General features: G+C 35.2%; 1 protein-coding gene across 2 annotated transcripts in view; it reads left to right on the top strand.

Moving 5' to 3' along the window:
* The window catches only part of dock11 (dedicator of cytokinesis 11), an 83,007-nt gene that overhangs the window by 40,983 nt on the left and 29,411 nt on the right, over window positions 1-12,613 (top strand). The window contains exons 29-33 of one of the 2 annotated variants that reach the window (XM_053628889.1): window positions 689-772; window positions 7,069-7,180; window positions 7,861-7,899; window positions 8,783-8,964; window positions 11,605-11,715. In XM_053628889.1, the coding sequence (XP_053484864.1) occupies window positions 689-772; window positions 7,069-7,180; window positions 7,861-7,899; window positions 8,783-8,964; window positions 11,605-11,715 (528 nt within the window). The remainder of the gene's footprint in view (window positions 1-688; window positions 773-7,068; window positions 7,181-7,860; window positions 7,900-8,782; window positions 8,965-11,604; window positions 11,716-12,613) is intronic. The other variant, XM_053628890.1, reaches the window with a different exon arrangement.

Below are 12,613 nucleotides of genomic sequence, written 5' to 3'. Positions count from 1 at the left end.
ACCTAAAATTACTTTTGAAAATTTGACATTGTAAACAAAATATTTTTACTTTAAAATTGTATTTAAGTTGTTTATTTGTATGTTATTTTATAACAATGTCGTTATATTATAATACATTACAAAAACCACACACACGCGTGCATACACACACACACCCACAGATACACACACCAAATCTGATAGCTGACATTAAGTCCTGGTGACACTGTAAAGTTCTGTTTATTAACCATGTAGGTTTTGAGTATGCTGTTTTTCGTCAGCACATATACAATATCGATTGAACACGGCATCTGTTGTGCGTTTATCCTGGATAATGATTGGCTAGTAGAATTTCATAAACCTAAGTTTATCTGTGTGTTTGGAGATATAACTTATTACTTGAATTATCACACCAAAAACTTTTCGAAATGAAACAATAACACCAGAGGAGAATAAAGTATTCCCCAATGATGAAGTTTATGCGGTTATTTTCTATTATTTACTCATTTTTAACCACAATGCCAGACAGAACCTTATATTACTGACTTCATGTGTTTTCTAGTAGCTCTCAGCTTTGCAGCGTTATATACCTTGTACTGTACAGTGTACAGTTTAGTTGTGCTTCAAAATAACAAAATATTTACTTGCTTTGAACTGTCCTTATAGTGTTTTAGTTAAAATATGAAAATGCTTCTACTTCTCCTTACAGCGCTGCCTGACCTTCATGAACAGAGGATTTGCATTTAGTCTTGTGAATGACTACATGTGTGGATTCAGCCAGAAAGATCCCAAGGTAAGAAGTACAATATGTATTGGGTTTAAGGTACTGTAAAAGCAGTACTTTCCAGGAAAAGTTGGTGATAGGTCATTTTAGGGTTATTTGTTATAGCACTGCTAAAACAATTTTCACAAATACCTATGGCAGGGATCATCAACTAGCGGATCACAATCCAGATGCAGACCCAGCAAAGTATTTCAGAGGATCGAACCGAGTACTAGAAAAAATACTGTAGCAGAGCCGATCGATGTATGGCTCCAATTTTCTAAACAATAACCATATTGATTTCTGTAGAAGATCCTCGATCTGACATTTATGTATTTTGTTATCTGAAGGCAGCTCAATGAGTAAGGAAAGAGTTTTCACAGATTATTCATTTTATTCACCATGTTCTGTTTAATTAGGGGAGTGGCAATGGCTTCAGGGAAAAAACCGACAGTGAAAACAGGAAATTTAAAAGTGACTGACACAGAAGTATGTGTTTATTCTCTGCTTCAGAATCTGTGGGATTAGTCAAAAGTCTTAACGTGAAGCACCATTATGAAGCAAAACATAACCACATCAAATTGTCCTGTCTTTTTATTATTGGGCCAAAGTGTGCTTCTTTTTTTTCTTTCTGTGATTACACAGTGTCTACTGGAAATTTTGATGTATAAAGCATCACAGTTTTGCTAAATTTACAACCTGCATGTTTAATTTGCTTGGTGCCAATCCGTAAAGTTGAAGCATATTTTCTACAAATTTGCATTATTTCATAGTCTACATTCACACTTGAGTATACTAATGCACCAATACCTCTCTCAAATGTTTAGGTACATGTATAAATGTCAGTTTGAATGAATAAAATGAATATAAATAAATAAATAAATAAATATATATATATATATATATATATATATATATATATATATATATATATATTTAAATTCACAATTCTATACATTTATGGATCGTGACCAAAAACTGCAGGATATTTTGCAGAGAACTTTTAACATAAAGTCCATAATGGTGTTGTCTTTTGCAAAAATGCGTTTAAAAAGTAGTGCCAAGGTGTGGGAATGAAAATCACTTTCTAGCCACTTTTTCCTTGTTCACCTTGTGGCCTATATATAGGCATGAACTAATCATCAATGGTTAAGCTTTCAAAAGTAGTCATGTTAGTTGCTTATCCAGACTTTTGTAAACAAGGAATTATATGTAGCTGGACCTTCACTTTTTTCTTTGAATACCCCTGACCTATGGTATATAAATATTGTATTTAATATTATTATATAATTATATAGTTATTAGTATATAAGTATTATTGATTTCAGGTATTTGAAATGTACTGTATACCTCTTAACTTGTTAGTCACAATTCACATCTAAGTTCTCTTAATAAGCCCAAATAAATAATAAGCCCAAAGCACTTTTGCACACAGTCTCCATTAATATCAAACAACCATGGACAGATTAATACTGTGTGAAAGAAATCTGCCCATATGTTGATGCTTATGAGAGAGTGTATAGTTACCATAAATATGTATTTACAGCTTATCTTAAGATCAAAAATGTAGTTATAACAGTTCAAGAGACACCTTGCCCTTGAGCAAGTATCACATTGGATTTGCAGAATTAGAGTATCTGGCACTGTTACGCCACGGCCAGCAGAGGGCACTGGCTCGGCTCCTGACGAGTCACGTGACATTGTTTTCGTTCACTCGCTTCCCGATTGAGCATTTTGTGTTAAGTGACTTTAATTTGCCCCAGGTGTCCATGCTTTGAGTTAACGATGTTCTTTATTTAAATGCAGGGGTGACTGAGCACTTCGCTCAGTATTATACCGTGTCTTTGGTTGATCCTTGTTAGTATTGTTTGGATCAGTAGTTGCGTTTGTTTTCTATGCCTCTTATGTTCTCGTTTCCCGGTGAAGACCGCGTTTACTTTAATCCTGAATTTTGTGTCTAATAAAGACTGTGACCTGCACCTGCATCCGCCTCCAGTCTACGTTTCGTAACAGGCATAGCCAAGTGGTAAAACGCAAGATTCTTATCATAGTTAAAACTGTTGAAATTTAACTCTGTAAGGAACTTCGTTAAGTCTTAGTGTCCTCAAAGGCCTAATTACCCAAGCTATTATATAACTAACTACCTTTTCCAGTAGTAGGATGGTAGTGTCACTACTTTTTAAACTCGGACAAATAATTCTTTTTTTAAACTCAGCTAGATAATTAAGTATAGTAAACTATAATGCACCAATTTTTATACAAAGTCACTATGAGGTACCAAAATTAGCTTAAAACTAATACTTCTGTTTCAAGCCTTTAATCAGTTCACAGTGCCTTAAGGTATAGTTCATTATTGAATACAGATGGAAGAGTAACTGTGCTTGATGTTATCTGAAAATATTTGACTTGCAAACATAATTACATCCTCATTCCATTGTGGTTTCTGACAAACAATACGGTGGATATAAAAAATTCCGCTGTTAAACTGGCAGGTTTGTGTGGTGTCAAATGTTTAATATTTTTGAGTAAGCGTCTATCAGCATGGCACATCTTGACTCGCAATATTTTCCCACTTTGTCTTGCAAAAACATTCTAGAGCCATCAGATCGTGAGAGCATCTCCAGGGTGCAGCCCTCTTTAGGTCACCCCACAGATTTTAGTTAGATTCAAGTATAGACTCTAGTTTATGGCTGGTCATTCAAAACTTCTTTGAGTTAAGCTGTTCCTTTGTTGATTTGGATTTATGCTTTGGGTCATGGTCTTGCTGAAAGGTGAAATTCCATTCCATCGTAAGCTTACTAGTAGACGCCTGAATGTTTTGTACTAAAATTGAGTACTGATATTTGTAGCTATTCATGATTGCCTCCACCTTGATAAAAACCCACAGTTCTGGCTGAAGAAAAGCAGCTGTAAAGTGTGATGTTGCCACCACCATGCTTCACCGTGGGTGTGGTGTTCTTGTGGTGGTGTTTTTTTGCACCAAACATACCTTTTGGAATTATAAAATAAATTGGTCTCATAAGACTATAACACATTTTGCCACATGGTTTGGGGTGATTTAGTTGGGCTTGGATGAAAGGGTTTCTGTCTATTCACCCTACCCCATAGCCCAGTCATGTGAAGAATATGAGAGATTGTTGTCACATGCAGAGAGTAATAAGTCCTAGTCAGATATTCCTGCAGCTCCTTTAATGATGCTGTACAGTAGGTCTCCTGGCAGCCTACCAGGTAAATATAGGGTTTGTCCTTTTATAAATTTGGGAGGGACACCCTGTTCCTGGTGATGTCACTATGGTACCCCATTTTCTCCACCTGTTGTCGATGGTCTTCAGTGTTCCATGGTACATCTAATGTTTTGGAAATTCTTTTAATACTCCTCTCCTGATTGATAACTTTCAACTAGTGAGATACTGTACATGCTTTGTAAACTCTTTGTAGACTGTGTCTTTAGCAGTCAGATGAAACCAAGAAAAGAGCATGAAAATCCCACAGACACAGCTGGTCTTTATTTGGGGTTAATCAAAACAATTTCATTGTTGTTAGCTGTATGATGATTACTTTTGAACATGAGATGTTAATTTTGAACACAGCCAAATCCCTAAATAGCCAGGCTATTGTAACTTTTTTCCTAAAATGTTTCTGATTTGTTTTTACATTTTTATATGTTGTATCTTGGTTTAATTTTTTTCTGCATTACAAAAATATGCCCTTTTAATCGGGGTGTGTAGACTTTTTATATAAATTGTACATACACTCATCTTAACAGACATACCTGATAACTTGCTACTTGTGCCAGCAGCTTAGAGAGCTCAGCTCATTTCAGAGGCTTCGTTTTGTTGCGTTCTGGTGATTTTGAGAAAAAAAAGAGATCTTTTTTTTTTTAAAAAAGCCATCAGTATATGTATTTTAATACTTGAAATAATTTTTTATGGGGTCCTAAATGTCTTTAGCAGGATGTGTCCTGTTGTACTAAAACAAAATTTTCTTAAAATTGGAATATTTTATTAAAGCTGAGGTTTAATATTACCAGAAAAAAACTGCACTAGAGTCAGGGTTTCTCTAATAATGGATATTATTGATTTTGTATTATCTCAATCATTTAGAGATTTAAAATTTTCATGCAGGAATCACTACACCTGAAACTATATTACAAACCTAATTACCCAGGCCAAAACCCCTTATTAATCTCAACTATATTTATATTGTTTCATTGACAAAACACTATTTTAATTTACCTGACAGAGAAGAGGGGTATGTACACTATCATCCAACCTTTTGGACACAGCTGCATATAGTAGTGTAGAAATATAGAAGTTTTCTAAATTTTTAATATGATTTTAGAATACTAATTACGTTAACAGACATTAAAGCTATGAAATAACAGATATGCAATTATGCAGCATTCAAGTGAAAAGTGTTAAATCAAAACTTTCATATTGCATTCTTAACAATACTCCTGATGAATCTCATGAAGTCTTCTCAACCAGCTTTTCTTCCAAAATAATCTCAGCTCCTGATCAGTCTGTACAGGATTTTGCGTTGTTTTTGCGTGATTGTTTCGGCGAAAAATACTTGATTTTGCCACAGATTTTTATTTTTTTTTAAATTTGCAATACAACTTGCAGAGTTTTTTGTGCTTTTTTGCATAAAACTACTTGAAATTGCAATTGCACTTTCAATTGTCTTTTTTTTTTTGCAATTGTGCAATTGTCTTTCGTGGTGATGTTTGTTAGTAAATGAGACCTTTTAGCTGTACTCGTTCGACGCACGTGAATTGAAAAGGGCTTCGGCTGAATGCGCGTTTTGATGATGTCACATTGGCCCAAATCTGCAGAAAATCTGCAGTAATCTAGAAAAACTCCTCAGAATATTGCCGAGTTTGCGTGATTTTGCGTTCATTTCTGCGGCCGCAGAATCTCAAAATCCTGGAGGGACCGCCTGATCTGCTTAGTGCTACAATCTAAAACAAAACAACTTGTTTAGGGAACCAGTTGAATTTTAAGTAAGGACTATTTCTTTTATTAAAAGTAAATTCTGATGCTGATATAAATGGGCATACATGGGCATTAACCTCACTAGTTCTCAAATAGAAACGAAGGAAGCAATGAAAAATACAAATTAAAGCAATGAAAACTACAAATTCATCTGTCCAAACATTTGACTGGTAGTGTATGTAAAAAGAAAGAAAGAAAATAAATAAAGGAGTTGCTGAAATCTGACAGAAATAATATAAAATGAGATTTTGATAATGTTTTCCTAAAAAATAATTATTTACCACAACAAAGATTTGTTTATTTGTTTAATTGTCCAAGTCCAATGTTATAACATACCCATCCAAAGATTGGATTTAACTCATGTGTCCATTTTGTTGTAATTAAATTTTTTGGGGTAAAGTATGTCCTCATATTGCACAGGATATAACAAATGTGCTCATGATTATGTCCGATTAATGTGGTTGTTTCAGCTGAGAAAATATGCTCTGAGTCAGAGTCCTCTATTGAGTCATAAAGGATATGACTTTTCAATAAATCTGTTGTGCAGGTTGTAATAAAAAAACACATATTGAGCAATTTAATAGTCGTTTGCATTCCCATGAATTGTGTCTTTATCTAGAAACCCACACTGTAACACAATTATCAGATATATTTTGGTCGCCATCAAGATAAAAAAAAAAAGCCTACACACAGACGCATGCGCACACAAACACACACACACCTCTTAATCTGACATAAAAATAAATAAATATATATATATATATATATATATATATATATATATATTATAAATATAATAATTTATTTATTATAAATAATTTAATATAAATAATATAAAATATAAAATTTAGAATACTAATGTATTTATAAAATATAAATAATTTAATAATTTATAATTTATATATTATAAATATAATATAAATATTATATATATATATATATATATATATATATATATATATATATATATATATATATATATATATATATATTTAGAAAGAGACGTCTGTGATGTTTTGTATGAGCCCTGGCTGAACATTAAACTTGTACAGTAATCATTTTGATTCATAGCTATAAAAGCAATTCAGCTTATATACAAATGTAAAAAAGGTTTTTTGTTTTTTTAAACACCTTATTTAAAAGTAAACCATCTTTCATAGCATTAGCCAACATTAATCTTGTCTGGCTATTAACATGTTAACCCTATGCATTATACATTTATAAATATATTCAGACGTATTTATTTGTTTAGTAAGCTCAATATGTATGGTTTATACATTAGAGAGGAGCTGATACGTAACATAGCTCTCACATGACTTTCTGCATTTACAGGTTTTGACAGAAATGAAGTTCTACTTCCTCATGGCAGTGTGCAATCATGAGCACTACATTCCACTGAACCTGCCGATGGCATTTGGCCGTACCAGATTACAGAGAGTCCAGGGTATGTTTAGCAATGTTCTTACGTGTATTGTTACCATACTTCACTCCTCCATCCCTCCCTTCCTCTCCCTCCGCTCCCATCTCCTCCCCTCTCCTATTCTTACACATTGATATCACTGTAACTACAAGCACTGACCTTCACAGCTTTATACCCATATGTAAATATTGACATATCTAACTGTAATATTTGTGTAGATTTTGCATAACATCTGTTACATTTTAACTTTATTTTCGTACATTGATATTATGTCCCTTTTCATTGTGGTCATGGTAATAATATCTATATTCATGGCCTTAAAGTGTAGCCCTGAAAAAAATAAATAAAAATTTTCACTTTTAATAGCACCACTTTTACTACAATTCCTGCACTTCACAACGGAGACATTTAAAAAACAAATACAGGCATTGGATTGTCTGTCAGACGTTTCCAAGATGAATAGATACATTTGAACATATTTTCATAGATGTACAGGTGTAGATAGCAGAGCAAGTGACATTCTCTGCACTACCTAGGATGATTTTATCAACCAATGTTTTTATATAACCAAGCTGAATTCGCATTCCCAGCCAGTGAAGCACTAAATTAATGTTGCTTTTGACCACTTTGAACACAAACACCTCCCTCCCTGCACGATTTTTCATTCTGTTTTTTCTGTTTGTTTTTTTTTTGCTCATGATCAGATTTTATTTCATACGCGGCGGAGTGTTTTGGCGTCATAGGTAGGTGGTGCCGGCGAATGTCAATGCAAAACAATTCCGGGCTGCCATTTTAACCACACTAACTAGCTAGCCATTATCATGCTTGAACACATAACTGTCATCGCATTTGACATTTCAGGCCTGGGCCTGTGCTTTTTCTGTCTGCTTTATTAAGCTGAAATCCAATAGTGCATTATGGCTTTCTTTTTGTTTGTTTTTTTTTGTTTGTTTTTTTTGAATGAACAATTTTTAAATGGATGTTTTGAAGTGCTTTTGAATATGTTATTGCCACAAATAAATGTACTTCCTCACAGGTATTTCGTCACACTCCTATCTCCATCATGCCCTCTGCAGCATATGACTAAGTTTCAGTGCCCAGAAGGATCTTGTGTGAATCAATGGTTTCTCTTAGTGGTGTGCTGGAGAAAGTAAATATAGCGCTAACTGAGGAATTTTAGAATACAAAAAAAAAAACCAGCACAGAGATGCTCCCAGAAAGACTGCTGTGTGCTCGGGGAGATCCTGCTGCCTAAAACACAAGTTCTTTCTCAAACTCATGGTTTCACCAGTATGGTGAACAGTTGGACCATCTTCCAAAGAGACACAAATCAATTGTGTTTGTTTGAAACTGTGTTATTGTATCAGAAACACCATGTTTTCATAAGATGCATCTCACAATCACACTCAGACGCTCTGTGTCTTGATGGCTGAGGGAAGATCTATTGTACTTCTCATTTGTACATATTTGAGCCATGTAGACAGACAAAGCTTGAAATTGAATTGCTTGTCCAACAGCTTGAAGGGTGCTACTGTACAGTATTAATTTTTTTAGTAAGACATGAACTTGGTTGTTAATACTGTCTGTAACAGTGATAATACATATAAAACTAATAACACTTTGCAGACCAGAGTCTGGAGTACAGCCTTACTGAGGACTACTGCAGGAACCATTTCCTGGTGGGTCTGCTACTGCGAGAGGTAGCCGAGGGCTTGCAGGGAAATCCAGACATCAGGCAACTGGCTGTAGCTGTTCTGAAGAACTTGATCATTAAACATGCCATGGATGACAGATACACATCTTACAAGGCAAGTAATAGCTGTTAGTGTTGGCTGTTTCCTTGTGGAAATAAAGACTGCTGGGGCTGTATTCAGAGTTGGTGACTTAATCCAGCAATTTAAGTACAAATGGTTTGTCAATATTTACAAGAGAGAAATTTCAGATTATGTAGTTCACACCTTCAAGATTAATAAACTGTCTTTTACTAAGATGCAGTCTCTCCTGATGTCCTCTTGTTAAAAAAAAACAGCTTTTTGTGGACAACATCACTGATTAACTAGTGTTGTATTTGTTATTCTTTTAAATATTATCCTCAAATGTCAATGTTTTTGTGTGTATTTACAGCCCAAAATATGACTTTTAGCTTGACATGTAGTACAATACATCAAACTGTCAACACTAAACTTAACACTGCTCCTTGCTTGAGCCAATATCATACGAATTGGGCTTACGTCTGAACATTTTCAGTATTAATTTCAGTATTAATGCCTCACTGCGCATGCTTATCTCAACTCTGAATAAAGCCCTTGGCGTATTTTTGTTTTTTACGTGTGAAGCGGTAACAGACATCTGTCGCCAGTATTCTGCATTCAGAAAGCCATCTCATTGCTGTCGCCTTTCATATTTGCATATATACCTCATTGTAGCGTGCAGTTGTTGGAGAGATCTACAAGGCGCAAGGGCGTAGTCTGAAAACGTTTATTAGGGTAAATCCAATAATCTAATTCAAGGTCTATGGAGTCAAAAACAGGCAGATGGAAACAGAACATTTAAATAAACAAAAAGAAAAACAGACTGAACAATGTTAACAATCAGAGGACTACCATGATAATGGGCAAAGGAACCTTAGATCATACCATATAAGGCCAAAGGACTGCCAGAAAGAACAAAGCAGGACAGAATGCAAAAAATAAATACTGGAATATAAACAGGGACAGACACAGGGCTGATATGACCCTCACATGCTGCCTTATTTGACAGAATTTTGACGTTTGCAAAATGAGTAATGAATATTAAGAATTAAACCAGGCTTTACTTTTCATAAAGTGCCCAGTCCTTTTATGACATGTTTTTGGCTTATTTTCTCCCCCTTAAATGCTACTGACATGATGTCAACATATTTTCCTTTACTGCATCCAATCTGGACAGCATAAAGACACATTTATGATGGTAGAACTACAGGAGCACAAGGTCTCTTGTGCTCCTGTAGCTGTAACATACTGTAACATACTGAAGCAGAGCATGATCAGTATGCAGTATTCCAGCATGATAACGACCCCAAACACACCTCCAAGATGACCACTGCCTTGCTAAAGAAGCTGAGGGTGAAGGTGATGGACTGGCCAAGCATGTCTCCAGACCTAAACCCTATTGAGCATCTGTGGGGCATCCTCAAACAGAAGGTGGAGGAGCACAAGGTCTCTAACATCCACCAACTGATGTCGTCATGGAGGAGTGGAACAGGACTCCAGTGGCAACCTGTGTAGCTCTGGTGAACTCCATGCCCAAGAGAGTTAAGGCAGTGCTGGAAAATAATGGTGGCCACACAAAATATTGACACTTTGGGCCCAATTTGGACATTTTCACTTAGGGGTGTACTCACTTTTGTTGCCAGCGGTGTAGACATTAATGGCTGTGTGTTGAGTTATTTTGAGGGGACAGCAAATTTACACTGTTACACAAGCTGTACACTCACTACTTTACATTGTAGCAAAGTGTCATTTCTTTAGTGTTGTCACATGAAAAGATATAATCAAATATTGACAAAAATGTGAGGGGTGTACTCACTTTTGTGAGATACTGTATATACCTATAAGCAAGGCTAATCATAAAATCAAATCAAAAAGAAAAAAAAGAGAGAATGGATATTAATAGGACAGGGAACTTTCAAAAAAAAAAAAAGTCGAAGAACAATATTTCATTATATGTATTTGCAACATCAATATTTTAGATTTTGATACCTAATGCTTAACTTTTAGATCGTGAAATTGTGACCAATAATGCAGTTTTTACTGCTTTTCAAACTAAGGATTTCAAATGTATATCTCTAAAGGGTGTGTAATATTATACCACAGACAAAGAAACCTCAAACTCTGCTTATGCCGTTGTGCAGATGACAGTCGAGCAAAATCGTAACCAGGACACTGATAAGCAACTGTCTGTTATGCAAATATTTCATGCAGTCTATTGTACATAAACTTCTAAAGCTCTGGAACTGGAGACAGAGCTGATCAGATGATCCGAACAGTGTGCTTAATTCACCTGTTGTAGATGTCCGCTTTAAATTAGACCGCGCAAAAGTAAACTGCCTGTTATGAACATCTAAATTACATATCACAGAACGTAAAAAGCTTTCATAGTCATAGCCAGATGGTCTTCGACAATAAAATTTAATTCCATCATTGAGTCTGCATTTGTTAGTCTCCTAAGATATTGAATTGACCCACTGTCAGTTACAGCTCAAGGATCTAGAGTTCCTCATGTTATCCACACATCTGTGGTCTGTGTGGGTTTCCTCTGTGTTCTCTAGTCTCTCTAAGGACTTCATGATTAGGCTGTCAAATGTTCTGCATTTTATCATCAGCGGTTTCTTCTTATTGTGTTTTTCTGATTCTTTAAAAATGTTTTTTTTTAAATCTATTTATTTATTTCGGTTCAACCCTAAACAGCATCACCAGGCCCGTATTTGTGTGCTCTACCTGCCACTCTTCGAGCTGCTGTACCAAAACCTGAATCGGCTGAATGCCAAGCAACCTTCAAGATCTGGCTTTGGTATCATGGTAAGCTTCTTCTGTTCATCCAAGGATATATATAGTCATGGAAAATGTCAAACAAACAATGCACAGTAGACATTTAGTGCTGAAATATCTAGTAGAACGTCATGGTTGTTGCCATAGTAGAGGGTTTGCTCTGACAGACATGTGAGGAATCACTTAGACTTGACTAGAACTGTTCCAGATTGACACAAGAGGTTTTTGAAAGTAATGTGCACCTGGTGTTTTTACATTAAAAACAAACAAGCGAACATGATTCCCAATTAACTGTAAAGAATGCATCAGTATATACACTCACAGCTCTTTCGGATTATAGACATTTCCTGTGAGCAGGTCACACTTGTTTTTCTTGTGTAGTGTTTTTAGGGCACAAGTCAAGGCCACACCATTAAAAAAATATAAAAAAAATTTAAATAAAGGTGTGCCTTTTAAAACGAAAATGAAAACTAACGAGGCAGTTTGTATATAATAGAGATTTGCTTTCAATTTCAATACATTATAGCACACACACTGTCGCGTCCATCAATATTTGGACACTGGCAAAGTTCATGTTATTTTTGCTGTCGATTACAATATATTGAAGTTGAAAATATATAATGAATAGTGCAGGCTTTCGGTTTTAATACGTCTAAATCAGGTGAACATTGTAGGAATTTCAAGCAATTTTGTCTGTGTCCCCCACCAAAATTTTGTCTTATTTAGCATTTTCCTGCTCTCCTCCGTTGGCCGTATTTTTGTGGGCATTTATATTTCCTATAAAATGTGTTTTGGCTACATGAAATTGTCAGACAGTTGTGCCCATCCGAGTCGATATTGTGCAAGAGAAAAACACTGTCTGAATATTAGATAACAGGTACCTGGAATGTCAGGAGAATTCTACCCTCTACCCATCTTAGGATATGAG

Source organism: Ictalurus furcatus, chromosome 7 (assembly GCF_023375685.1).
Source record: "Ictalurus furcatus strain D&B chromosome 7, Billie_1.0, whole genome shotgun sequence".
NCBI classification, from domain to species: domain Eukaryota; kingdom Metazoa; phylum Chordata; class Actinopteri; order Siluriformes; family Ictaluridae; genus Ictalurus; species Ictalurus furcatus.
Note: the sequence above shows the minus strand (reverse complement) of the source record. Positions and strands in the feature narration are given on the sequence as shown.